The 27,506-nt window shown below is 49.7% G+C and overlaps 1 protein-coding gene across 2 annotated transcripts in view; it reads left to right on the top strand.

The window, feature by feature from the left end:
- The window catches only part of HNF4A (hepatocyte nuclear factor 4 alpha), a 35,226-nt gene extending 9,052 nt beyond the window's left edge, over positions 1 to 26,174 (top strand). Inside the window, exons 2-10 of one of the 2 annotated variants that reach the window (XM_071446742.1) lie at positions 10,723 to 10,900; positions 12,590 to 12,684; positions 14,766 to 14,872; positions 17,325 to 17,480; positions 20,389 to 20,476; positions 20,959 to 21,114; positions 22,197 to 22,433; positions 23,090 to 23,212; positions 23,857 to 26,174. In XM_071446742.1, the coding sequence (XP_071302843.1) occupies positions 10,723 to 10,900; positions 12,590 to 12,684; positions 14,766 to 14,872; positions 17,325 to 17,480; positions 20,389 to 20,476; positions 20,959 to 21,114; positions 22,197 to 22,433; positions 23,090 to 23,212; positions 23,857 to 23,999 (1,283 nt within the window). In that variant the 3' untranslated portion in view covers positions 24,000 to 26,174. The remainder of the gene's footprint in view (positions 1 to 10,722; positions 10,901 to 12,589; positions 12,685 to 14,765; positions 14,873 to 17,324; positions 17,481 to 20,388; positions 20,477 to 20,958; positions 21,115 to 22,196; positions 22,434 to 23,089; positions 23,213 to 23,856) is intronic. The other variant, XM_071446743.1, reaches the window with a different exon arrangement.
- The last annotated feature ends 1,332 nt before the right edge of the window (positions 26,175 to 27,506 follow it).

Genomic DNA, 27,506 nt, shown 5'->3' with positions numbered 1-27,506 from the left:
GCATTTTGCACTAACTTGTTTCCTTCTGTCTCCACAAACTAGAAACTCCCAAATTTTGACTCATCAGTGCTCCCACCTGCAGCAGCCTCCCTCCTTCCATGTTCTTCCTCCCATCAGGCACACATGGCCCTGTCCTGAGATGTTCCCCCAAGTTCAGCTGCCCAGCTGGGGCTGACTTTGCCAGCCAGCCTGGGGCAGGAGGGCAGCTGGAGCTGTTGGGTCCAAGAAGATGCTTTTTGCCCCTGACTTGCCCTTCTCCAGGGCCATAGGCTCAGACTGTCCCCTGACACCCTTGCCCTGCTGCAGCTCTCCCTCCACCCCTCAGCAGCATTGCAGTCTTTTGCCTTACTTTTGAGGGAGGGTTGATCCCAAGAGCCCCAGCAGCCACTGGAGGTCACTTCCAGGCCTCGCTTGCTGATGCACCTAGCTTTGCAAAAAGATATTAAAAAAAAAAAAAAAGGTAAAACTTGATGTGTAACCACTGTTGGTTTTGGCTGTTCTCCTCCTTCACCTATTGCTCCACAGCTGAAACGATTCAGGGGCTGTTTCATGTGTGTATAATGAATGTATAAAGTCAATGAAACCTAAAAGCCCTGCAAACAGCTGGCAGGGCTGAAGGGAGAGACTCACTTGCCTGCCAGACTGTGAGCTCGGTAGGGATCCTTTTCCTTGGAAGCTTCAGGATTATTTCAGGCCCAAAGGAATCACATCCACCTGCTAAACAAGTTCTCCCCAGGTCTAGAGGGGGCTGCTGAGATCCCTGCCACACTAAATCTGTGAGCTGGCAAGGCACAGACAGCAATAGGTGTCTGCTGCTGGCAGCAAACCCTCTCTCCAGTGCTGCTGCTTCCCTGAGGCTCCTGCTCCCCCATTTCAGTGGGGCTTAAACCACCAGATTTCAGCCAAGCTTCTGCCAGTGTAGTTGGTGAACCTGGAATAGCAGATGGCAAAGTCAGAGCTTTTGTGGACTTCCTCCCAAAGAGGCAGGAGAGTGTTCAGCAGGAAAGTGTCTGGGTCTCTGCTGGGTTGGGGTTTGGATGGAGTGCAGAGCCTCTGGTGTAGGGCTTGAAGGGGGTGAGTGGGATCAGTGGTGGGAGCTGGAGCTTGGGCCAAGTTGCAGCCTGTGGTGTAATGGAAGAAGATGAATCTATTCCCCTTCCTCTTTTGGGCCTGGGCTCATTGCATGATTTTATATAAAAACAGAGCAGGCAGATATCCAGAGTCACAACCGCAAAACTGCAGGTCCCAGAGCCAGATGCTGCTTTCAGTGCAGGCAGAGTGATGGCAAATACACATCAGCAACTGCCCTGGCATTTTCCAGTACAGCCACCCTTCTGGGAACAGCTCAAATTTACTGTTCTTGCATAATAACAGCTCTGAGGAGAAATAATAATTACTTCCTCAAGAGTTCAGAGCCCTTGTTAGGCAGGATAATAAACCCCTCTGCAGTGCTGGGAAGAAAGGCAAGCACAGTGTTATCACCAGAGCAGTATATGCTGAAATGGTCTGTCTGTCCCCACATTTGTAGTTCTTTCCCCACCACTTTTGCAGAGCAGCTATTTATTTTAGCTCCAATAATTGCCTCCAGGCTCAGCATCATCCCAGCTTCAGCTGAAATGCACATGCTGCTTTTGGAGAGGAGTTCAGGCAGAGTCTTATACCTTCTTTAAAGTGACTCTTCCCCATGCCCAAAAGCTGCCTCAATTCTCCCTATGGGGATTTTGTGGTCTGGGGACCAGGACAGCATTGGTTGGTTTGGCTACTTTTTGGTAACTCTGCTCAGAAACAGCCTAAGGTTGCAGTGGAGCTGCCTCTGTCACCCCGAGCTGTGCTGGGGTGCCACCACATGTCACATGCTGATCAGTGACAGTGTGTCTGGGGTCTACCCAGGGTTTGTCTGTCCAGGGTTTGTCTGTCCTGGCCATTGCCCCCAGCTCCAAACAGCAAATCTGCCCCAACCACAGAGACAGGCGCTTCAGCCCTGGGGAAAGCAAATCACCAAGAGTGATTGCTGTGGAACAGGATGATAAAATTGATTGCATCTTCCTCAGGCAAGGTCTGGCACATGGCTGTGGTCTCCTTCTGCCTCTCACTGCTGGATCCTTCTGATTCACCTCCCTGGATGGAGCTGGTGGCTCATTTTCACCTCCACTAAGTGTTTTGCTGGGGCAGGGATGTGCAGTGTGCAGCTAGCAAGGGGCAAACAGACCCTAAACAACCTCTGCTGAATCATCTGTTTTCCTGGAGCCTTCTCACAGCTTCTGGGGACATTCTGGGGAAGGACATGGGAGCAGACCCCCATCTGTGTGTCTGTCATATGATTGCCCAGAGCAGAGGCAAAGATCTGCCCCATGAGCTGGGGGCTTATGCAGCTGCACTGACCTGCAGCCCTCCAGCCCCAAAAAATTCCTTGGAGCTGCTTATTAACACACTGACAACTCTGCTCTGGAGTCACAGCACGCCGAGGTAGAAGGCAGGAGGGTTTGACAGTATGGCCTAAATACCCCTGTTTACAAAAAGTCTGACAAAACACAAGCCCTTGGCTTTATCTTTCCCATTTGGAAATAGTCACCGAGCAAATATACTCAAGGCATGAAAGGAGGGGGGTTTATATTGACTTTAGAAAAAGCTGTTCTTTAAAAACAGGAAAAAAAAGCTCATCCTCGAGCTGTGCAGACTGGCTGTGAGACCCAAAAAAATCAGTGTAGGGGCTTAAAGCATGCCTGCTAATCTGTAGCAATTCTGTGTGAGCAAGTCATGCAGTAAACTGCTCTCTGTTAATTTTTTAATGCAGAATAAACAGGTCAAGAAATGATTAGCATGAGAATAAGTTGAGCTTAATTGAGAGAATCAGAAAAGATGAGAGAGAAGAGGCAAATTGGAGTTATCAGTTAACCATACAGAGTGGCTCTGCCTCCACAAGCTCATGTTCCCTCAAGTTTATCATCCCCTCTGAAGCTGCTTTTTTTTTCCCCTTCCCTTACTTAAATGATGAGCTAAAATTGCTGGTACAAGCACAATGGAAGCCCTTGTTCCTCCTTCTCCTTTTCTCTCTGCAATGGCTGGCCAAATGAATTGTAGGTGATAAGGCTCCTACCTGATTATTCCCGAGGTTCTTCCCAGAAAGGAAGCTGCTGACATTAAGTGCAAAATCCGCTTTGTGCAAGTACCAGTGCTGTGCTCCAGTGCAAAATTTTCAGCATGATCCTGGGAAATCCAAGGACTGAGCAGACACATCCGTGGGCAAGGGGAAGAGCAGTCCTCAGGACTGCTTCAAGTGGAGTTTGGTCAGTGGTCGGAGATCTATATTCTCAGATAGGCAGGACTTTGTCCACAAACTGGAATTTGAAATTTCAAAGGGGAAAAAAAAAAAGAGGCAGAAGGGACCTTTGCATGTGTGGAGATGACTACGCCGGTGACGTTCCCCTGGGACTTTTGTTCTTTGTCTTGTACCTGGGCTTCCTGCTTCCCCTCAGCTCGCGCGTGAAATGGCGGCGGGCCGGGCAGGGCCTGAGCAGGGCCTGGCCGTGCTCAGGGCTTTGCTGCTCTGCAGAGGTTCCACACCTGAGCCCATCTCTGCTTCGTGGGCATGAGGGGGAGAAAAAAAAGCCATGTGAAATATTGCAGCTCCACAGTGGCCTTGGAGCTGTGAATAACAGGGAGCAGAGCTCTGGAGTCGGGGCTGCCAGGCCAGCGATGGCGTTGCCGATGAAAGCTGAGGGGGTCCTGCTGGCTCTGGGCACTGGCTTTACTGCCAGGCACTTCTTGTGAGAGAGAAAAGCAAGGGGCAAGAGGGTCCCTGGTCATGGTCCAAGCTCAGAACATCTGCAGGCAGCCCCAGATTGGGGTGCCTGGTGGATCCACTGGCTGCCAGGGCTGTGTCCTGCAGCAGGGGGGAGAGATGGGCCAGCAGGGACTGCAGGAGCATAACACACACAGGGGCATTAAAAAGATGGGGCCAGGCTCCTCACAGGGTGCATGGCTGGAGAGCAAGGGGCATTAAAACTGGAGAGAGGTTCAGCCAGTGTCTAACCATGAGGACAGTCAAGCACCAGCTGGCAGTCAAGGCTGCTCTCCATCGTTGAGGTGTTCAATAAAGTTGCAAGGAGCCCATGCTGCTCTCACAGCTGGTCCCGCTTCCAGCAGGAGCCTGGGGCAGAGACTCTGAGGTCCCTTCTGACATCAGTTATTCTCTGATCCTACAACACCCTGTTCAAGAAACACCAGGGAGGAGCCCCTTGAGCCTGCTCACCTGCTGGACATGCAGAGTTGGAAAGCACAGTAGGTGACAGCATCCTTTCCAAAAATGCCCTATTAAATACTCTGTTCCTGATCCTCACCTATTGAGAAGCACAGATCTTATCTTCAGGGAATCTCCTTTAGGTTTGCATGAATTTGCCAGACAGGGATATATAGATAAGGTGGAATTAGTGCCATGATGTGCCAGTGTGGGAAAGGATTTACTGCTCCTCAACAGATAAAAATTAAATAATCTCTTGGCCCAGAACAGGTCAAGCCCCAGAGCTGTCATAGTCTCCTTTGCAACCATGTCCTGACACAGGAAACAGTGGGTAGAGTGTACAGAAAATGGGGACAGGAGAGAGGGGCAGATCTGGGAGCTGAACTTCCCCAGAGCACCTAGTCTGGGAACAACCTTCACCTATCAATGGAGGTCTTCCAGCTATGAGTTGTCTCTCTGTGTGGAATAAAAATGGCAAAATCTCTTCTGTCACCAGGAGTGTTTGAAACAGCCCCACAAGCAGCTGCTGACTCAAACATCTCCCACCTAAAACAGCTACAGAGCTGTGGGGTCCCATTGGCCAGTACAAGCCATGACAAGCTGCATTGGCAAGCTGTCCCAAAACTCACTACACGAGGGTGACAAGGGGAGACACCAGGGGGGACATCATCTCCAACAACAGTGCCCAGGGAGCAGCCAATGCTTCCATCAGAGCCTATCTCCAGGGCAAAGGAAGTGCGTGGTGTCCTTGGCTGGTCTGGCCCTCGACATCCACACCAACATGAGGGATTTGGGAGGGGCCACTGGTGACCCACAGAGGACACTGGCAGTGAGAAAACAACAGTCAACACAGCCCTGGGAGGAAAACACCACGTCCCATTGACAGCCCCAGCCTCGTGAGCCACCTGATGCTCTCCAAACTTCCCCGCTCCTTATCTGCTGCTCTCCTGCACATGCTGCCTCTGATTTCTATTCCTGGCCCTTCTAATCCTTCCTGCCTGGGAAGTAAATGGCCTTTGCAGCCCCCTTGCTCAGCAGGCTATTGAAGCAAAAGGTTTGTTTTGCTGAGCAGGGCAGAACAGGCCCTGCTTTTACGATATTTTACTAGACGCTGTGGCAAATCCTGCACATATTTGACCTGGTGTCTGTAGCATTTATCTAATCAAAGGGATCACCGTGGCCTGGCTGGGATTGGGACTGAGGTCCCTGGGATGAGGCTATGGAGGGGGCTGTACTCTACTCTTGCATGTCCATCCCAGACTGCACATCATAAAGCCAATTTTCGGTAAGGACTGTATCTGCCTAAAGGAAGAGCCACCAGCACATGAGCTCTGGCCTGTCCCTCAGGAGCACTGTCCAAATGACTCTTTCTCTGCAGCAAAGGATCATTTATCACCATTCCCAAGTGAGAGAGCAGGGGCTCTCCCCTGTGCTCAGATTCAGACCTGTAGCCTCAGGGTAGAAGAGCTGTTCAGAAGTGCTATGTAGGTCATGGTTTTGGGGGGCAAAGGGCTGCTTGAACAATTCCGTGTGCTCCTAAAATGCGAATAGAAAATCATCACTAGCACAACTCCCCAAAGGCATGTACTGGTGTGGAGCCAGAGACCTTGGATTCATGCTGTGGCAGTGATGGCACTGTGGCCAGGGCAGCTCGTGGTGCCAGTGGGGTTGGGGCTTCATTGGGGTGCCTGGGAAGAACAAACACAAGGCACTGGGAGCCCAGATCAGCAGCGTGTGGACTCGGCCGCCACTGGTTGCGAAACCAGGGGCTGTTTTCAATGCAGAACAAACTGATACCAAATCATTAATTGCTGATTCTCTTGCACCACGAGCCAGTGCCATTCAGAGATCGATTAAATTCCCACTCAATGATCTCGCAATTGCACTGAAAACTCTCAGTTCTGGCTGAAGTGGAGGAGTGGTGTGGGGCAGCTGGGGAGGAGAGCACAGGCAGCTCTGGCCCTACTGCCCAGCACCAGCAGGGTCAGACCCAGATCTGGGCAAGGCACAGAATCACTGCTGGTGCTGACAGCAGGCAGGGCACCCCCAGAAGGAAAGCTCCTGCTGCTCTGTTCTAACCTGTCTCATGAAACTTTTATGACAGATCAGCCAATACTCGAGGCTGGGGGTGTCCAGCACAGAGTGATTTCAGCTGTGGGACTGGAGTCACCCTGGCCATTCCCAGGGTGTCTGTGCCACCCCTCGGCCCTGCTCGCTCTTTGGGCATGGCTGCAGAATGGGATCTGTTTATAGGGCATCCAGCCTCCAGTAAGACTTGGTTTATAGAGAAGTAAAAGGAGCCATATATTTCACTTTACATAGCAACGTGTAAATTTCCAGGCAGGAGCTGACCTTCTCTGACCGTGAGGGAGAGAAAAGGAGGAGTGGAAGGGATGGAGGGAGCAAGAGAAGGGAAAAACAGGGGTGTAGGCAAACAGTGGTGAGGAGAGGAAGGCAGTGACAGAAATGGTGAAGAACCTTGTTCTCTTGATAGGGTTTTTCCAAATTTTCCACCCCAGGTATAATTAAGAGCAACACCAGCAGCTCAGCATCAAGGTCAATAGCCCTTGCTGAGTGCCTGCACCCAGGAGCCAGGATCAGAAACGCCTTGAGATTCAATAATAAACAGTCAACAAGAATCACTGCTGCTCCACCAAAAAAAAAAAAAAAAAAAGCTTAGCAGTATTCGGCAATGGGTGAGATGATTAAAGATTAACCCCCTGCCTCCTGCCTCCACCCCTCTGGGAGTATAGGCCTTGAGGCTCAGCAAATCCTTTCAGAGAAATATCTGAATTAAAAGACAACAGGTAGGGGACGCAGTGAAGGCAGAGGGAGGCAGGAGGGCCAATAGCCTGGGCCAAGGGAATCGGTACAATCTGGCCCCTGTTTGCCCAGGATAATGCGCCTTTCCAAAGCCCTCATAGACATGGAGATGGCAGATTACAGCGCAGCGCTAGACCCGGCATACACCACCCTGGAGTTTGAGAACATGCAGGTGCTGGCTATGGGCAATGGTGAGTCCTCTCCACCTTCTCCCTCTGCTGGGTGGGATGAGCCGGGGGCTGCAGGAGGAGAAGTCCCTGGGGTGGCCACAAAAATGTTCCTGGGTAGGGAAGGGGTGTCAGATGGGGAGCGCTTGGGAGGGTTCTGTTTCCCCAGGGGAAAATAGAGGGGGAGAGCAGAGCTGTGTTTGGTACAGGTGGGATGGTGTCCAGCAGGCACACACCAGGAGCTGGCTGGAATGAGAGGTCCCCTCCAGACATTCAGCCCAGGGAATGGGGCAGGGGCTGAACATGGTGGGGGTCTCCCAGACCCCAGCCAAAAATTTCTGCCTGAAGTGCTGTTGATGGCTCAGACAGACAACTGACCCTGTGCCTCCAGAGCTGAGAGCCAGTGCCTGGAGCAGAAAGGCATTTAGCACCTGGTAAGGGTGAAAATCACTGCCAGAAGTGATTTAGGCACTGCCGCTGCAGCTGCTGTGAGCCACAGCCCTTCCCCAGTGCAGCACTGGGGTGTGGGGTGCCACCCCCTTCCCTGGCTTAGCCCCCACTCAGAGGGACATGGGGACCTTGAGAGGATAGACAAATGTTCCCATCCCTTCAGGAGGGTAGCATCACACCTCACCCTGCAGAATTCACATTGCTGGCCCACCCATTTGGGATTTGGGATTTGGGAACCAAAGAGTCTTGGTGATTAAATGCTCAGAGATAACAAGAGATTCCTCTCCAAGTGTCCCCTAAAGTCTCTCTAAATATGAGGTTAACAACTAAATGAAGCCACAGAAAGTGGCCCTCTGAGCCCTCTCCTTCCACCCCAGGGCTGCTGGGCACCTCTGTCCCAGAAGGGCTGTGCTGGCTCTGTGGACTCTTCCATCACAGCCTGTCTGGGTCTTCCCTGGCCTATGGCTCTACTCTGTCAGAGATGTAACATTGCAGTGCCAAAGTGGCTCTGCTGTGCAATAACCCCCCACCACTCTGGGTCCCAGCCCCTTCTCCACTCCTGGGGGCTGCCTCTGGGCCACAAGTCTCCCCCTTTGGCTCTGCTGATATCCATCTGGACACTCTGGGAGAAGCTCAGGCCCTGCTCCCTGCCCGTGCCCCTCTCCCCTCCAGCGAGCATCTGCACAAGGGGCTGTGATCTGCCTGCCCCAGAACCAGGGCTTCATGGAGCACAGGGACAGGAGAATTCCCTGTGACAAGACCCAGTGTGACACTCCAGGGGTGGATGAGTCAGCTGGGGCAGGCAGCACCAACTCCTCTCCTCCTGGGCCCAGCTCCAGGCCAGGGACAGCCCTTGCTTCCAGGGCTGTTTTGGCACTGCCCTGGAGGACACACCTCCTGCAGGACCTCCACCTGCAGAACCTGTGCCTCTTTTTCTGGCCAAGGACTGCTCAGAGCCCAGCCACTGCCTGCCACAGCTCAGCCCCAGGGCAGCTGCTCAGCAGAGACCAAGTTTGCCTCTCACAGGCAAAATGCACCCTGTGTTCAGACAGGCTCTTGAGCAGCTCCTGTCCTAAAACAATGCTCAGCTGTGAGGTCTCAAAGTCAGATTTTTTCTTTCTTTCATTTACCTTAACCCCTACCACTTGACTGCAGCAGCCAGAGCCCACATTTTTAGCACATATTTGTCAGAATAAACTTAATTGGAAAATTATCCATTAGGCAATAATTTCATTGTTGTTGACTATTAGACTGAGATGTTGCAATTTCCTTGATAAGAGTGCCAGTTTTTCCTGCTCTATGTTCATCTGATTACAGCCTGATAGATTGCTAAAAAGGGATTTATCTGGGCTGCCACAGATATACAAGTAATGGGATTAGAGGCAGATCAGCTCTTCCTCTCACATCTAAGTCCTATGTTTAGCTGGAACTGGGGATTTGACTTTCCTTCTGGAGTGAGCTGCATTTAGCTGAGCCCTGGGGATATGCATGGAGGAAGGCTGTTTTCAAAAGCAAGCTGCTCACAGGGACAAGAGACAGCCAGAACAGCCTTGGGAAAGCTCAGGGCTCTGGGAGTGGAGACAGGAGCCTTGCACTGGTGCTGCTGGAGCTGCGTGACAGGGTGTGCCAGGCAAGGACAGAGAGGCAGCAAAGTGACTCACAAAGAAACACAGGAGGGACATGAGGAATTGGAAAGACAGAAAGCAGGCAGGGAAATGAAAGAAGTTGCCAGAGGTAGGGAGCTCAAGAATCCCTGTGCTCACTCACTGTTGGTTCTGTGCCAGTTACTTCTGCTGAGGGGTGGCATGAGCAGGATGTGCAGCACCTGCTGAAATACCCCTTTCTCTGCAAAATAGAAGCTAAAAATGCAGCTCTGCCCCAGCCAGACTTGCCTTGGCCCCCCCAGCACCACAGCTGGGCTACCATGGGGAGCCCAGCTGGGACCAGCCCTTTTGCTGGGTGCCAGGTGGGAGCAGCTGGGGTCCTTCCAGGGTGAGCCTTAACGGAGTGAGCCTACAAAAACCCTGAAATCAGGGGCCAATAGACTCAAGCATTAAAAATCCCAGCAGGTTTCTATGGCTTTGTAGATCCTGGGTATGATTTGTGACTGGCATTTCCACTGAGGGAGGGGGATGTGCCTGTGCTGACACAGAAAAACGTACATGGGAGGGGACAATTAGATCAACTGAATTAAGGGCTGATCCCTTCAGCCTTGAGGTTTGTTTGGCTTGCTGGAGGGGTTTAGTGTAGCCCTTGTATGGTTTTTAGCCTTTCAGATGTCCTTTCCTCCAGAGCCTGCTGCAATTCCCTATCCTCCAAAAAAAGCCCTGCAAGTCCCAGTCCCCCTTGGTCTGTAAGGACTGCAAGACAAATCAATTTCCACTGTGATCCTACCAGACTTTAGAAGATACCCAGCCTACAGCTTTCTCCATGCCAGAGTGCCACCTTTTTTCTTTAATCAGTCCTTCCTTGCATGGGTAGCCTTTGCCCACGTGAGTTTTCCAGCTGAAGTCATTTGAGTTTGCTATTTACCTAAAGTCTTGTTTTCCCAAAGAAGGGCTGTGCAAGCTGGAGCTCCATGCCTGGAGAAGGGAACTTCTCAGGGCTCTGTTGGGCTCTTTCAGTGCTATAACACAAACACCTCCCTAACAAATCAGCTGCTCACCCTGAGCTGTAATGCCTCAGCTTTTACTCTGCATCAGCTTTTTCTCTGGCCACACTACTGCAGCCCAAAGTGTCTGCAAATCCCCGAGGAATTTTGGCTCTGTCCTGTGACTCCTGTAAAATGGGCTTCCACTTTATCTGAAGGCATTGCTGCTGCCAGGCCTTTAGGAAGAGGGGTCTCACCATGGAATACAGGAAGTTTTAGTGCACCCAAAATGCAATTAAACACTGAGAGCTTACACACTCTCTCCTTACACATCTCTCACACAGCCAGGCTGCAGCTGCCTGGTTTCTCCAAGAGTCTCTGACTGGTAACTGAGTTAGCAAATGTTGGCTGGCTATCTCACTGTCTTCTTCTTTGCTGTGTCCTTCCCCAAGCAGACACATCCCCATCAGAAGCAGCCAGCCTCAGCAGCTCCAGCAGCCTCGGGGTGAGCACGCTGTGTGCCATCTGCGGGGACCGTGCCACTGGCAAGCACTACGGCGCCTCCAGCTGCGATGGCTGCAAAGGCTTCTTCAGGAGGAGCGTCAGGAAGAACCACATGTACTCCTGCAGGTGAGGACAGAGGGCACAGAGATCTGTGGCTCACACAGGACAGCCCCTCACAGCTCAGTGGCAAAGCCCTCCAAGTGCCCTGCATCCTCCCTGCATCCTCCTCCACTCTCCCTGAGCTAAGCCTGCACCTGGGAGGGCTCAGTGACCACCCTGACTTTGGGATTGATCAATGGGGAAAGACCCTGGGAGGTCCTGTCCCATACTTTAGGGGCCAAATGGATAAATCCTCCTGGGGGTTTGTTAGTTCACTGTAGACATCCTATCCCTAATGTTTACTGAGTAGTCTCAGCTCCTGCATGTGACTCAGTTCTAGACTGTCCTTATTGACCATCCAGGCCATGTGGCCTGCCATCCAGCTCCAATGCTGTCACTGCCTGTTACATGACACAAAACACCTGAGGAGCACCACGAGGTGCAGCATAATATTCATAATATTCCTGTGCCATCAGCAGCTGTGACCTGCCTGCTGCTGGCTTTGAGCAACTCACAAGTAGAGAGTCACAAAGGAAACTGAAGAATCCTCAGTTCACAGTGTCTAAATCCCTTGGGCTTTTTCAGTCAGTTACTCCTGATGGCCTGACAGCCACATGGAGAGCATGAGGAGCAACATGACTCTAAAACCTGAGAAACAGAAGGAAGCCCCAGGTTTATGAGTGCCTGTGAAGCACATCATCATTTGCACCCCAGGGTTATTTAAGGTGGCTGCCCAGGGAGCCCCCTCACCACAACTCCATCAGAAAAGCCAAGATGCCCAGTTCTTTGGAAGCTGAGGCATTTATATGCACTACAGGAATATTTTAAGAGCTGCTTTCAGGCAACCATTTGGGCAAATCATAGCTTGGGGGCTTTAAAAAGCAGAGTAGAAGGAAGCCCTTTCAAAAGCTACAGAATTCAGCATGGATGGCAGCCCTTCTCCAGTTCTGTACTCCTTTGTCTTTACTCTGCAAACTGGATCAATCTGCTGTAAATTAGAGCAAATTTGCAAGTGAAATTCATGCTGCAAGTGGCCACCAGGCTCGTGAGTCACACACATAGGGGATCAGTTTTCCCCACCATGCACAGGGAATTTGATGACACAAGCCTGAAGGGAAGGAGCTGATTTCTTCCCAAATCCTCTGAAGTACAAGTGGCAGCAGAGCAGTTTGCAGAGCAGCAATGCTGTCCAGGGGTCAGAAACAACCTCTGAGAATCCCAGATGTAGTCCTGGAGAGATACAGGGACTTAAACTGACTTCTTAACCTCACAAATGGGCTACTACAACCTTCCACCTCTTTTAAAAACTCACAATAAAGGCATTCTTCCTTCAGTTCTACTGGGATCTAACTCACAACAGCAGCTTCCAAGTTGGAATCACACTTTTAACTTTCCTGGGGGTTTGTTAATCCACTATAGACATCCTAACCCTAATGGTTACTGAGTAGTCTCAGCTCCTGTGTGTGACTCAGTTCTAGTCTGTCCTTATTGACCATCCAGAGGCAGAGGGGAGAGCTGAGATTTTGGTGTAAAAAGGAAACCACAGGTTAAAGCAAGAGTGGAAAAATCAGAGATTGGAGCTCCTTTCTTAGGGTGAGCCTCTGGGAACCTTCTCTAAGCACATCTTGGAGCTTGGGGCTCTGTCTTGTCCTGCCTTCAGGCTCAGTCTTGCTGCTCCTCACACCTTTCTTTCTTCCTTCCTTCCTTCCTTGGCAGGTTTAACAGGCAGTGTGTGGTAGACAAAGACAAGAGGAACCAGTGCCGGTACTGCAGGCTGAAGAAGTGCTTCCGAGCAGGAATGAAGAAGGAAGGTGGGTGCCTCTGCCCTCCCCCAGCAGCAGTCCCTCACCCCTGGGTATGTTTGGGGAAGCCCTTGCAGCCAAGGCTGGTCCCTGCCAGGTGCACACTTGCCCAGCCACCTCAGCCATGTGTTCCCTGCACTGTGCTCTCCTGGGCACAGATCTGACCCCCACCACAGGGGGATTTAGGGAGGGTCCTGTGTCTCAGAACTGCCCATGTTTGTGCACACAAATCACACCCAGGGCTCTCCAGCTCACACTGACACACACAGCACCTGGGCTCCCACTCTGCCAGTCCACTGGAGGGGTTTGGGAATGCTTCTGCACATCACTGAAGAGCAGAAACTTCAAAGAAGGCCTGGGAATTTGGAAATACTTTGGTAAAACTGCTCCAAGTGCTGTTATCCCAGAGTGACCACAAAACCCACAGCTGGCCAGCTGAGTCCAGCAAAAGTCACACTGACATTTTGTACCTTTTTTCCCTGATAGATATATAGGTTCTTGCTGACCCTCTGCAGAGAGGCAGTGAGTTTAGTTTAGTTTCAGCCACAGCAGAAAGGATCCAGAGTAAAGTGGAGCATTTTTGCTATTTAACTGTATGAACAGAGTAGAGATATCCCTACATGGCCCATGCTCACCCCCTCAGCTCCCCTGCCTCCCTGTCTCTGCAGCCCTTACAGGTCCCCATGGCAGGATTCTCCCCTTGTTTAGTCCTGTTTTAAGAAGGGGCAGGAGAACCTGTTGGCCTTGATGGTGCTCCTGTTAGTGGAGGGACAAACTGCCAGGGCAGAGGCATCCCACAGAGCTCACCCCACTCATGTCTCACTCATGGGAGGCATTCAGCCCCGTTATTCCATGCAGGGAAATTAAACCCCATGCTCCTCCCAGTTCACACTGCCTCAAGGAGAAACTTTGGAGTAAAAGGGTCCTTGAAGACAACAGGGAAGGACCAGTGTTATGTTGGTGGCTGCAGGAAGACCTCTGAGCAGGAACATTTATTCCCTGTAAAAGATGTGGTATCACAAGCAACTTTTCTTAACTTTTCCTGAAGAATATAGGAATCCTCCTCTCCATGCAGCTCATCCCCTGCCCAGAGCTGTGCTGTTGTCTGTTAATATTCAATAGAAGTTACATTAGGTGCATGACCAGCTAATACTGAGCAAACATTTGGAAAACATCATGGCATGACTGAACTCGGGGGCCTGCTACTGATAACAAGCAGCATAACCTTGAGAGCTCCTATTTACAGCCGCTGACTGCAGGGCTTTTCTCCTGGCCCAGCCTCATTATTACTTTTTATCAGCTGGATTTATACATGGAGAACATATCAATGCAGAGAGCCACCAGCCCAAGGCAGGGACTGTGCTGTTTCCCCTGCCATGGATCAATAGCTTATTTGAGCAGATGGCTCTGAGTGGCGTGGCCAGGGTGACTTAGAGCCAGCCCAGGCCTCGTGACAGACAGAGCAGGCAAATCCTCCCCCTCCAAGCCCTCAAGACTACACCAAACAGGAAGGCACACTGGGGTGAAACCTGTCCTGGGATGGTTTTACAATAAGGTATGAGAGAACTCTTTTGCTCTGGATGAATCAGCAGGAACAGTTCTGCATTTCCTTCCTTATTGTAGTTGAGACAGAAGTTTTCCAACTACACCTACACAGTGCAAGGAGCTTTTCTGAATGGAGCTCACAGGAGTCATGTGGGCAAGGAAACCTCACAGATACTCCTCTATTTCACACATCAGCTCTGGGCTGCATACATGAGCATGGCCACCCTTTCAAACCCCATATCATGAAATCAAAAACTCAGATCCTTTGCCAGGAAATTTTCCCCACTGAACTCTACAGGTGTTTTGGGTTCTGAATCAACACCATCCCTGGAAAATCTAATAAAGCAAATAAGAAATCAGATCCACCAGATGCAGTCAGCTCTCACTGGCATCCATCCCAAACCAGACACAGCCGCACCTCCGCCCTGCCTGGCAGGGAAGCTGGGAAACTGCAGCTAAGGAAGGGGAATGCCAGAAGTCTGTGCTAGTTTTCAGTGTGCATTGCCATGAACCACCTGCAGCTCAGCCAAAATCCTCTCTTGCAGCTGTACAGAATGAACGGGACCGAATCAGCACCCGCAGATCAAGTTACGAGGACAGCAGCCTGCCCTCCATCAATGCCCTCCTGCACGCAGAAGCACTGGCACAGCAGGTACCTCTTCTTCCTTCTTTACCAAGTACAAAAGCATCAGGCACTACCTGGAGTGTAGAGCCAGCTGAGTATTTAATAGCCAAGTCTTCAAATTATCACCTCTTTTCTAAGTGGTTCATCTGCCAACTCAACACTGATTTTTCAAAAAGCATTTGTTACCTGAAACCATCCCTTTGAATCTCCTTAGTCCAGAACTCAGTTGTAACAATATGCAGTGATTTGTTCTGTTTAATGGGACACAGGAAGGCTGGAGAGCCTGATGGAAGAAAGTAGGGTAGAATCATTTCATCCAAAGAGCTGTGTCTGCCTAAGCCTACGAGGGGCTGGCCTTGCATGAGCAGCCTCCCTTCCCCATGAGCTGTTAGGAACTTTGGATTCCTGCACAGTTTCATGAGGAATCAGTTTCCTGCTTGTTTTATGCAGATACCTTTTCCAGTGCTTGCCTGAAATTCCCTGTTTCCACTCACATACTGCCAAGATTCGTTTCCTAGAGTGTTCACATTGCAAAGATGACTCTGATTTAAGAGTCTGGATACTGCAAATGGTGTCCACAGCTCTGGGAGGACACAGGACAGGATGGGCACACACAGCCTGCAGGGAGGGTTTGGCTGTGAGAACAAGTGATGAGGATGGAGCTGTGCTGGAGGCAGGAGCTGCCACTCTTCAGGGAGCTGGGGAGAACAGAACTCTGTGTCCTGGGGAAGACAAGCAGGGGGTGGAGTTGGCAGTCCATGCTGCTGCAAGGGTCACACTGCCCTGAAGGCTGCCCTGGGAGATGCTCCAGGACAGGATGTGCTGTGCTCTGGGCTCCACATGAGGCTCAGGCTGGAAGGTCCACTTCCCTAAGGAGGGGATATGCCAGAATGGCCAAGGGCCAGACTTGTGCACAAAAAGCACATCCAATCTCATCCCACATCTCACCTTGTCCTATGCAGGCCCGAATATATTTATATACCCGATAAAAACAAGATTGATGCTGCTCCCAGAGGTGTGAGATAATGGGGTCTCCAGTCACCACATCTACAAGGGAAGGGCATCTCTGGGGCTCAGAGTCCTGCAGTGCCATCACATGAAAGCAGGGTCTGCTGATAAAAACTACAACCATGGACAAATCCAGGGGAGCTCCTGCTCTCCCACAGAGCACAGAGAGATTCATTAAACAAGGCAGGCTCCAGCACGGTAATTGGTAACTTTTATGTGCCTTGCTAATTAGAACAAGATACTGCTGAGGAGCTGCTTTCTCCAAGATCTAGGGTCACTCACCCAGAGGTTTTTATTTATTTGCTAAGCCTTCCGGGCCCTCTGATTAGGGTAATACATGGTGAGATTTTTACAATCTTATTTATTCAATAATAGCTGGTGAGCTGGAAAGCCTCCAGGTAATGCAACCTGAAAAAAAAAAATGCAGGTGGCATTTGAATTCCATTTCCTTGGGGAGGCCAGCAGGGTCCGAGCTGCAAGTGCTGGCAGGAATAGGACAGGAAGAGCTGATGTTGTACAAGAGCACAGAGGGCAGGCAGAGGGCAGTGATGGGGTTGAGTTAATTGCTTACAGAAGCATGAGGATAAAGTAGTGACTAAGGGCAAAATTTTAGATGACCTGGGTGAGCAGCTATGCATGAGAACCAGGCAGGAGGTTGGGTGCCTGGTATGGGGGAGATGTTCTGTCCAGCTCTGTGTGACAGCACTTGCAGAGTTGTCAGGGTTGTGCTTTGCAAATGAAGTGGCAATCACAAATAATTTGCCATGTAACAAATGTCACCCATGCTGTGGGCATGTTTGAACTTGCCCAGTTTTGCCAAAAGGACCTAAAAGCCAATGGGAGGTGGGAGACTGTTATCTTTAAAGTCTGTCTTTAGCTATTCAGAGTGGGTGATGTCAAATGTTAATGACCTGGTGCTCACAGAAAGCAATGTCAGACCTAGAAAGCTGTGGCCTGGTGAGCTCATGATGACTCAGGAGAGGAGCAGAGCCTGCTCTCCTCCTGTGGAAAGCAGACAGGGCAGCTCTGGCCAAGCCCTGCCTCTGGAGCAGGCTGGAAGGGGGAGCAGCTCTCCGCACTTTGGTGGGTAGATGTGTCCTTTCTGCTGGTGAGGCTGACTGCCACACAAGCCCCTCTGTTCTCTCCTGGATCTTGACTGAGCACACTTGCTCAGTGGGAGGAAGATCCTGGCTTTAGGAATGTTTCCTCTGTGCTTTCCAGTCTATTCAAGGCATTGCAGTTTACCAAGATGATGCACAGCCTCTGCTCTGCAGCGTTTCAGAGACCCCAGGCTGATCTGACTTTAAATGAGTCTTGTTGGGTCACCTGTCCTGGGAGCTGGGTGTGTGCAACAGAAAAATGTAATTATAATTTCTGGAGTCTGCATCAACACAACCCATGGGCTGGGGATTTTCCTCTCTGTGGTTCCTCTGTGGCACAGAAAGCTGAAGGATCTCCTCTCTCCTTCCAGATATCATCCCCTGTTCCTGTGCTCAACGGAGACATCCGAGGGAAGAAGATTGCCAATATTTCTGATGTGTGTGAGTCCATGAAGCAGCAGCTGCTGGTGCTGGTGGAGTGGGCCAAGTACATCCCCCCCTTCTGTGAGCTGCCCCTGGATGACCAGGCAAGTGTCTCCATCCACCCCACCTCGCTCTGCCCTGGTAAAGGCAGCGGGGAGCCAAAGCCAGCTGAGACCTTCAGAGAAAATGCTCATTGTGCACTCTGTTATCCTGACTGCTGCAGCTGATTGGGAACAGCATCCATACAATGCCAGCCCAGGCCAGGAATCCATACAATGCCAGCACGGGCCACTTGCATGTGCCTCTAATCAGCCCATGAGCACAGGCAGATAACACTGAGCTTGAATTAGGTCGTTATCAGATGAGCATTTTGGGGTCAGCCAGTCATTTATTAATTATGGTTTGCACAGCACTTTGAAAACCTGAAGTGCTTCACAAATGCTTGGGGTAATCAGAATTAGCAGGAGAGATTTCTAGCCTAAGGTCTGCCCAAAATTTAAAATCTGCCTGTCTCTTGCTGCTTCCTGCCTAGGGGTATGTTTGTACCCATGCTCCCAGCATGGAATTTTGAAGCTATACACTAGTTTGCTCCCAAGGCAGTGGAAAATCTTTTTTCTAGGATTAAAAAGCAAGGATGTATTTGCATTTAACAGAAATTACTAAAATGGCATTTGTGGGTTCCCTAATGAAGACAAGCACAGTGGCTTTGGTGTCCTCTCTAGAACTGCACTGCAGGATCCCAGGCAGCCTCAAAGACGTACAAGAAGAAGGCTCCTGTGGATGTCTGAGTTTCAGAGGTCTGCAGTAGGTGTTGGAGGACATGATGTGCCCAGCCTTGAGCAGCACATGTGGCTGGGATAGCACTTCTGGCAGGGCCAGCACAGGTCCTGTCACAGGCAGGAAGGCATTTCCAGTCTGTCCAGTGTACAGTCACAAAACCAGCATGTGTTCTCTTTAGCTAGGACCAGTCTCCAGCTCTATTGACCTAGAGGTAATTTTTATATAATGAAGAAAAAGGATATCCAGTTGAGAGTGTCCAGCTGATCAAAACCCCCTAAATCCTAAATCTGAGCTCTTTAGTAACCACCCAGTAGCACCCAGAGATCTGGGGAATTCAGTGCTCTTAAAATGGGAGCATGTTTCCTTCTTTTCTATTGCGTGCAAGTGCTAAATTGTTTAAAATTATAAGAAAGCTGTTAAACTGCTAAGGAAAATACAATTCATAATTTCTGGAAACCACAATGGACTCCAATGAAAAATGCCATTTACACAGCATATATAAATAAATAGGCTGCAGCCCAGCATAGACCTGGGGCAGCTCTGCACAACCCATCACATCCTTGTGCCATTTGGAACAGAGGCCCTAAACCTGGCCAATAACTCTGCAAACTACAGCAACTTCCACATGAGCTCATTTTACAGTTGTGGGGCTGCAAAATTCCTCAAAGGAGAAAAGAGAGCCTAAAGATGGCACAGTTTGAACCCTTCCTTCCCACAAGGGAGATGCTGCTCCATGAAACACATCTCCTTTTGTAGAAAAGATTACACCCAATCCCTCATTCTCCTTCTGCACCAAAATGTCAAAACTACCATGTTTGGTGGGGCAAAGACATTTCATCTCAAAGTTCAGGTTCTGCTTTGTTGTGTTACAACTGTATATTTATCCTAATTCACAATGGAATGATGTATCTCAGGTTCATCACTGCAAGAACAAATATCAAATGAGATGGTTTGGCCTTCTTGAAATAATTCACTTTAACCCTGCTCAAACAAGGAAATTCTGTGGACACAAAAAAGGTGGTTACAAACTGAGCCTTCTTGAATTTGCAGTAGGCAGGAAATTTTTAGGTGAGAGCTTCACTCTTTCCTGGGGCTATTCCTTGTCATAGCTTTGTCAGGTAGGAAAGCTCAGTTTTGTGCAGCTCTGGTAATTCCAACAGCTCAGCTAACATATCCACCCATGTTTGCACAGCAATAGAGAGAGGCTAGATTTTGGCATCTAGATAAAGATTCCCCAGTATCATGTGTGCACAGTCTTTTTGCAAGGATCTCTATTTATTTTGCATAAACTTTTTACCATCTGGGGTGAAAAAAAAGGCAAAAACCCCTCTCCTAGACATCAGCATCTTTCCTAACCAGAGCTCTCTCCTATGGGTGATACATTCTCCTTGCATTCCTGGTAGGGTAAGACTTGTCTTGGCTTTGACAGATGCTGAGGGTAACACACTGGAAAAGTGGACCATTCCCATCAGGACATACTTTTCAGCATTTCTCTATTAATGTTTAATTATTGTTTTCTCCAGCAGAAGGTCCTGGCTGGACATTAAGAAGTCTCTGTGTCAGGATGTCCAATTGATTGTTAACTTCTCTTTCTGCCTAAATCTCTGAAATTTTTAACTGAAGGAGGGCAAAAGATTCAGAACATTCTCAGGAGCCACTGGAGGGTGTAAAGTGAAACACTTCAATCATTAACATCAGAGGAGAAAAACATCCCTCTGTCTTCCCTGTCCCCAGTTCCTATGGCTGTGCAGGGGATGAGTGGCCAGGGGGTGACCCCACTGCCCATCTGGACATGGGTCCCCATGGGTGTGATTGCAGTGGGAGGTGGGCACAGATCAGAGGGACAGCAATGTCCAGCAGCAGGGGCTGTACTTCTCCTCCCTTCCCAGGATGGAGTGTGGTCCCTGCTCTGCACTTGGCAGGAGCTGTCTGCAAACAGCCCACACTGGTGGGAGGTCCTGGGACAGTCTAGCATGGTCCTGCTCATGGCATCTGTCCTGAATATGGGATATTTCAGGTGCTGTCTCCTACCTGCTGGTTCTGCTGGATTTATATAACTAATTTAGCACAGAGCATTATTTAATCTCTTTCTCTGCCTGTAACTGAAGAGGGGCCCTGACTCCCATCCTTGAGTGCAGTACAGGAATGCTGAGCTTTCCTTCTTGCTGACATGAAATCACAGCTTTGTCTCAGTCTCTGCATCACCCAAATAACTTTTCCCTGCCCTTGCAGGTGGCACTGCTACGTGCACACGCAGGGGAGCATCTGTTACTGGGAGCTGCCAAGAGGTCCATGGTGTTCAAGGATGTCTTGCTGCTAGGTAAAAATTGCACTTCTGCTCCCAGCCAGTCTGCTTCTGTGACACTTCCCTGCTGGGGTGAAGGAGAGGGTGGTTCAGTGTTTGTGGACATCCTTTTTGCAGTGGCTTGAGCTGTTCTGTATTTTAGCAAGCACAGCCAGGCCTCGCTGACATCAAGGCCTTGAGGTTTGACAAAGTTGGGGACTGTGTGAAATTTATGGTGCATCCCCAAGTTTGTGTAAGCAGGCCATGGTGGGATTGAGAAAAAAGCTCTCACCCATTGGTCAGCTTTTCCTCACTTGGGTGGCTCCTGTGTAATGATGAGCTGCTCTAGTAAAACAGATCAAAGTTTCTGGTGTTCTGAGACAGAGTAGGGGCTGAAGGAGGAACTTCTTAATTCTTCCACCCCCAAAATTATCTCAGCATTAGCTCTGTACATTTTGAACTCCTTGTCACCCCAGCTAAGTCTGAGCAATGACAAGGTGATGGTGTCTGTGCTGCAGGCAATGATCACATCATCCCACGGAACTGCCCCGAGCTGGTGGAGGTGAACCGTGTGGCCATCCGCATCCTGGACGAGCTGGTGCTGCCCTTCCAGGAGCTGCAGATAGATGACAATGAATATGCCTGCTTGAAAGCCATCATCTTCTTTGACCCAGGTATGCCCCAGCTTGGGGAGGGTTACCATCAGAGGGGCCTAGTCTGGATTATGCTGACTAACACCAGTCCTGAGTGGTGGAAAAGTTGCCTGGTGTTTCTCTCTGGGCCAAACTGTTCTTAAAAAGGGAGGAGAGAAGTCAGTCTTGAGAAAGATTGTCCATTGCTGTTATAGTAGCTTTTTTGAGCTAGATCTTATAAGCTTTTGGAGGGCTATAACACACTTACAATAGCTCAACTACTTTTGGAAGCATAAAAATCAGCAAGATGGCTTCTGTTGCAGAGTTAAAAACAAAAAGGTTTAATAAAAGGCAAAATAACAAACAGAGAAAAACTGAGTCAAGTGTAGGAAGTCCTTGCTCTTAGTAAACACCTTACAAAAGCGATCGGTTTCTTTGTTCACTTCTTTTTCTAATAAATTGCCTAAGCTTCTGTCCAAATAACTATCCTTAAGTTTGAGGTGAAGTCTTCTAAGCCTATGAAGTAGCTTTTTCACTAATTAAAGAGAGAAACTTCTAAGCTTCTTCCCTTTTTAAGGAGACAAAAAATAGTTTTGTCACTCCGTCAACAAAGAACACACTCATATAAAATATCATATGTAGCTATGATATTTTATGAAAAATCCCTTCGCTAGGATTTTTCTCTTGAGAAGCTGAGAGGCCTCAGGAACAAAATGTAGACAATAATTATCTGCTGCTATGGAATGCAACAGGTGCATCTTTGATCATGTGGTTGTTTCTAATTAATGGCCAATCACAGTCCAGCTGTCTTGGACTGTCTAGTCAGTCACAAGATTTTATTATCATTCCATTCTATTGCTTGCTAGCCTTCTGATGAAATCCTTTCTTCTATTCTTTTAGTATAGTTTTAATATAATATATATCATAAAATAATAAGTCAGCCTTCTGAAACATAGAGTCAGCATTCTCGTCTCTTCCCATGTCGGGATTGCCTGCGAACTTCCACATCCTAACCCTATCCACCGCAGCAGACAATCAGGGGCAGCTCCCCTCAGGCTGTGCCCAGCTGTCACTGACAGACAGCAGCCTGGAGAGCTGAGAGCTGGCTGTGTGGGTCGTTGCAGATGCCAAGGGGCTGAGCGACCCGTCCAAGATCAAGAGGATGCGGTACCAGGTGCAGGTGAGCCTGGAGGATTACATCAATGACCGGCAGTACGACTCGCGGGGCCGCTTCGGGGAGCTGCTGCTGCTGCTGCCCGTGCTGCAGAGCATCACCTGGCAGATGATAGAGCAGATCCAGTTCGTCAAGCTCTTTGGCATGGCTAAGATTGACAACCTGCTGCAGGAGATGCTGCTGGGAGGTGAGTACCTGAGGGTCTGACAAGAGGCCTCTTGGTGTTCCTTGATTGTTGTCCCCTTGAGACCCTCCTTGGTCACTGCTCCCTATCCAGAAAAGTTAGAGACAGCTCATCTGCAGGACTCACACAAAATCATCTCCCCTGTCCTTGACTGGGGGAACCAAGGGTCCTCTACTTCTTCTCATCTAAAGAGATGTATCAGCTGTGCCTCTGCTTACAGAGAGGCACCCCCAGCCCTCTGCACAAACTTTGCTGTGCACCCCCCAGACTCCCACCTGGCAGCCATTTCACCAATCCTCCTCTGTCAGAAGGGACTCATCAAAACAAAAAGGTCTGAAAAGCCCAGGTTGAAAGAACATCCTAGATTTTCTAGTGGGAGCATCCAATGGGACAAAATGAAATGAAAAGTTCCCACTGTGCTATTCTGCATGTGGAGGTGTGACTAAGGAATATAATTCTTTATGAGAGGACATGGAGGCAGCAGGCAGGGGTTAGTTAGTTCAAGGCATGCATGGAGGAAAAAGGGAAGGGTGTGCTCCAATCACCTGTGCACAAGGGGATGGTGCACAAAGCCTTGGACATTTGGGTACAGTGGGTGTGCCCATCTGAGCTGTCTCCTTCTGCCACTGTGGCAATTAATGTCTTGTGCATGTTCTTAGGCTCATCAAGTGAAACGCCGCACACCCACCACCACCTGCACCCTCACCTGATCCAAGAGAACCTGGGAACAAACGTCATTGTGGCCAACACAATGCCTCCTCAGATGCACAACGGGCAGATGTGTGAGTATATCCAGAGACAGAGAGCTCCTGGGAGAAACCAGGAGCTTTCCAGTGTGCCTGTGGAGGTAGTTTCTACCTTGCATGGAATTCTGCAAGCAAGACAAAGTCTCTGGTAATGAGCGTGTGAGAAATTCCTATGCAGAAAGGAGGGAAAGACAAACAGAGAGGTGGGTTAGATTAGATTAGGCCAGACTAACTGATTCAACAAGATACTCCTTGGCAGACTTTTACATAGCCCTTAAGGGATGAATGATCCTATCCAGAGCTTAGTGAAATCAGTGGAAAGGCTCCCCTTCCCTTGAGTGGTTCAAACACACCTCAGTTTGTCCTCTGCAAAAACACAGGAGGATCTGGCCCACCACATGGGGCCACCACTGGGGACCCTGTGCTGAGATGAGCTTGGCTGACCAAAAGTGTGGTTAGTAGAGGTCAAAATGTCAGCAAAATGCCCTTATTTGGTGTTGGTTATTGTGGTTCTCCTGGGGCATCAAACCATGCCTGCATGTCTGGGCTGCCCTACAGCAAACACAAAAGCCCTTAAGAGGCTCTGCTGTGCTGACATCTGAACCCTGCACGACTGAGGACAGATCCCAGTGCTGTCAGGTTTGTGAGGCCCTCTTTTAATTCAGCTTCTCTCTCTTCAGCTACACCAGAAACTCCACAGCCTTCTCCACCTGCAGGCTCAGGATCAGAGCAGTACAAGCTGCTGCCTGGAGCCATTGCAACCGTGGCCAAGCAGCCCACGTCCATCCCACAGCCTGCCATCACAAAACAGGAGGTCATCTAGCAAACCCCAGCCAGCCAGCCTCCTTCAGAACACCGTGTGGGAGAAAAGCCCAAACTGACTCTGCCACTGTGAAAAGAGAAGCCATCCAGAGGTCCCTGGGCACGGACACACGGACTTGCTTTTTGGACTGACCACCACCAGAAGGTGTCTTCCTGCAGCTACGGACAGCACGTGCCATGGGCAGCCCCAGAGTCCCAGAACTAAGGCTGAAGCCTTGCCAAAACCCTCAGTCCTTGTAAGGAGGGCCAGATTCCTGCCTCCCTCTGCGGGGAGGTAGCAGCGACTGGCTGGGGACAGGCTGCTGCCCCACTGCCACCTCAGCACTGGTTCAGCCACAGCAGACCCTGTGAACAAGAATTCCCTGTGCTGTGGGAGTGGAGGGCTTCCCTCCCGCAGCCATGCCAGCCCCCTGACAGTCCCCAGTCCAGCCAGACTTGATGGAGGTGGAAGCTCCCCCAGGAGCAGCACAGCAGGTGAAGCACATGGGGTTTGCCCAGGCAGCACTGCCAGAACTGCTCCTCAGCCTTGGCTAGTCCCAGGTCTTTGCGTGGTGTCACCCACCTGCACTCTAAGCCCCCCAGCCAGACCTAACAAATCTTTTCAGCTGATGCTGGGGCAAAGTCTGGCCCACCAAGATACTCCACTGTTTGGATCCCTCTGCCTCTTGAGGGGTTTTGATATTTCCGTGCCATGCCTGCCCTCTGACCACAATGCTCAGAGAGGCAACCACTGCCAGACCCTTCCCTTGCAGCACTCACTGCCTCCTGGCAATCAGAGGGACCAAGGGATTCCAGAGATTTCAGCTAATGGGGTGGGGTCACCCCTTTGCAGGCTGGCAGCACTGCCCAAATATCACTGGCCCAACTACTGCTGGTCAGCAGTCAGAAGACCACTGGATGCCTATTGGAGAGGGAGTGGGGGAAAGATGTAGGAAGGGGAAAGACCTGTGGGGTGAGAAGAGCTTGAAACTCACAGGCTGGCCCAAGGTCTTGGGCTCTCTAAGTGCTGGGAGCATTGGGACCCAGGATCTCAGTTCAGACCCAACTTAATGCTAAGATATGCCACACAATCCACTTCTCTAGTGCAGTGCCACTCCTTCAGCTTAGAGTGAGTGGCTGATAACAGATTTATAGGTCTTCATAACATGATAAGAATTCGTTATGACTCCTTCAGACCTCAGAGTGTTTGAGAGCACCAACCTCAAAAATACAATTCTTGGGGTCCTGCAGAGAAAAGCCACAGAGGTCAAGAAATAACCCTGTCTCACCCAAGCCCCTTGGGTCTGCCCCAGCCTTGGGTGTGCCCACCCTGCTCTGCTCCCTCCTGCCCCTGTTCCTCTGTGCCTGCCTGTGCCAAAGCCCTGCGGATCTGACCTTTGGTTTACAGCTGAAAGCAGGAAAGGAGCCCTCCTGCTGCAGGTGCCAGCAGGGCTGGAGCTCCCAGAGCCCTGCACCACGGCAGGCCTGAGTCCCCGCTGGCCTCTCAGGAGGATGAGGATGGTGGTGGCCCTATGGCTGCCAAGAGGTCTCTGGTGGGGACAGATCTGAGCCAGCTCAGCCAGAGGAGCTGCAGGTCTGTCCCTTGATTTCCAATGCAAAATGAAACCCCTCGTGCTGGCGGTGTCAGAGGTGCTGTATGGTCCCAATGCTGGTGGCATCGTACCAAGTAATTTATTGCAATGATGAATCCAATCATTTTCTGTAAATTATTTTGTAAATCACATTGATTATTTATAATTGGGAGATTAAATGCAAAAAAAAACCCTCAACCCTGTAATAACCAAGCTGTCTTTTCCAACTGCAGCAACCTTTTTTCCTGTACGTAGACATACTTTGTGGGGAATTCTTTTTGGTCCATTTGCACCAAGTATTCCTTATATTGTACATTAATTTTTGCTGGTTTCTGCCTTCCAATGGAAACAGAAGAATATTTCTTCACAAGAGTTTGTATTCATAAAAAAAAAGAAAAAAAAAGAAAAATAAATGCAAAAATATTTTCTAACTTTTCCCAGACAGATGGATTTCTTTCTTCTAGGAGGATTTATTTTAAATCAAGGGGCTAACCTCCCTGTTGGTCTGAGCACAAAGCATATGTGTGTATGGAGAAAAAAGCCCAAACAAGTGTTTGATGCTGTTGCCAGCTGTCACTATTTCCTGGCAAGCCCAATGTGTCTGTCCTGAAGCCACGTGTGCTGGAATCATAGATTGAATGACAATCCCAATTTTCATTAAAAGAAAAACAAACATGGAGAATAAATATTTGCTTTCATGATTCCAGGGAGCTTAAAGGCTTGAAGTAACCACATTCTGAAAGCCAGGCAAAGGAAGCTAAAATATATTATTCACATTTCAAACATGTTCATTTTATGTCCCTCTTGTATTTCAAAGGTAATTTCTGAGCACTTTGGGGTGGGTGATTGTCCTTTGTTTCAAACACAGCCACCCTACTGCTGGCAGCAGGTGGGAGCCAGACTGAGCCTATGTGCCACAGTAAGATGATCAAGTGAAAATCAACTTATCACTGGCTGTAAAGGTGAAGAAATACACTGGCAATTAGAGAAGGCTCTTAATGACCTGCTTTCCTGACCACGGGAGGCTGTGCTCAGCTGTAGCATGCCCAGGAAGAGAACAGGAAGAGAGGAGAGGTGTAGATGCTGTAAAGATTAGGTCTCTGGGAAGGAGCAGCATCCAGCATTTCCAGCTCTGTCTGCAGGAGCTGGCCCTCATTTACCCCCTCTCTGCCTCTGATGAGAGTCGAGGTGGGCAGTCTCATCCCAGGTACAAGGGATGAGAAGCAGCCTGGTTTTCCATCCCATTACACATCCAGTGGTGTCCCAGTGGCAGTCATGCTGGTGAGAACTCAGCAGGGATGAGATGCAGGCTGTGTTTGAGGGCTGTGTGGAGACAGCATTTAGAGCCTGTCCCCACTCTGAGTCAAGGACCTGGGAGAACAGGACAGATCTTAACTAACCTGTGCACCTGTGATGATCCAGAGCCCCAGCACCACAGCTGAGTGCCTGAACAAGGGAACCAAAGGCAGTCCCAGGACATGTTATCCCAGCACACACAGGACTGAGTGGTTAGTCCAGTCAAGGGAAAGAAAAGGACTTCATTCTTTTTTTTTTTTTTTAATAAAAAACCCCTGGGACTCCTCTGCTGTGATTCATGGTTGGTTTTACCTGGGTATATGCCCTAAAAACTCCATATATGTAATATCAAATCTTTGAAGCAATAAATTCTCCTGGGCTCCTTCCCATGAACTGCTCTATCAAGGTTGCCCTTTACCTGGTTAATCTTAAATCAGTGCACTTCCTACAGGAGATTTCTTATTGCTGGATTCAGCTCACTTGGGAAAAAAAAACCCCATGAACTGTCCCAGAAGCAACCTTGTCCTTAATTGGTGTCCTCAATCCCAACTCTCACCTCTTTTGTCCCTCCAGCCTGGAATCACCCTAAAACACAGGTGTTGCCACTCCTGGGCTGTGTTTTACCCTGCTGGGTTCCCTGG

The sequence above is a fragment of the Agelaius tricolor genome, unplaced genomic scaffold (genome assembly GCF_023055355.1).
Source record: "Agelaius tricolor isolate 1412-34295 unplaced genomic scaffold, bAgeTri1.0.p SCAF_23, whole genome shotgun sequence".
In the NCBI taxonomy this organism is placed as follows: Eukaryota; Metazoa; Chordata; class Aves; order Passeriformes; family Icteridae; genus Agelaius; species Agelaius tricolor.
Note: the sequence above shows the minus strand (reverse complement) of the source record. Positions and strands in the feature narration are given on the sequence as shown.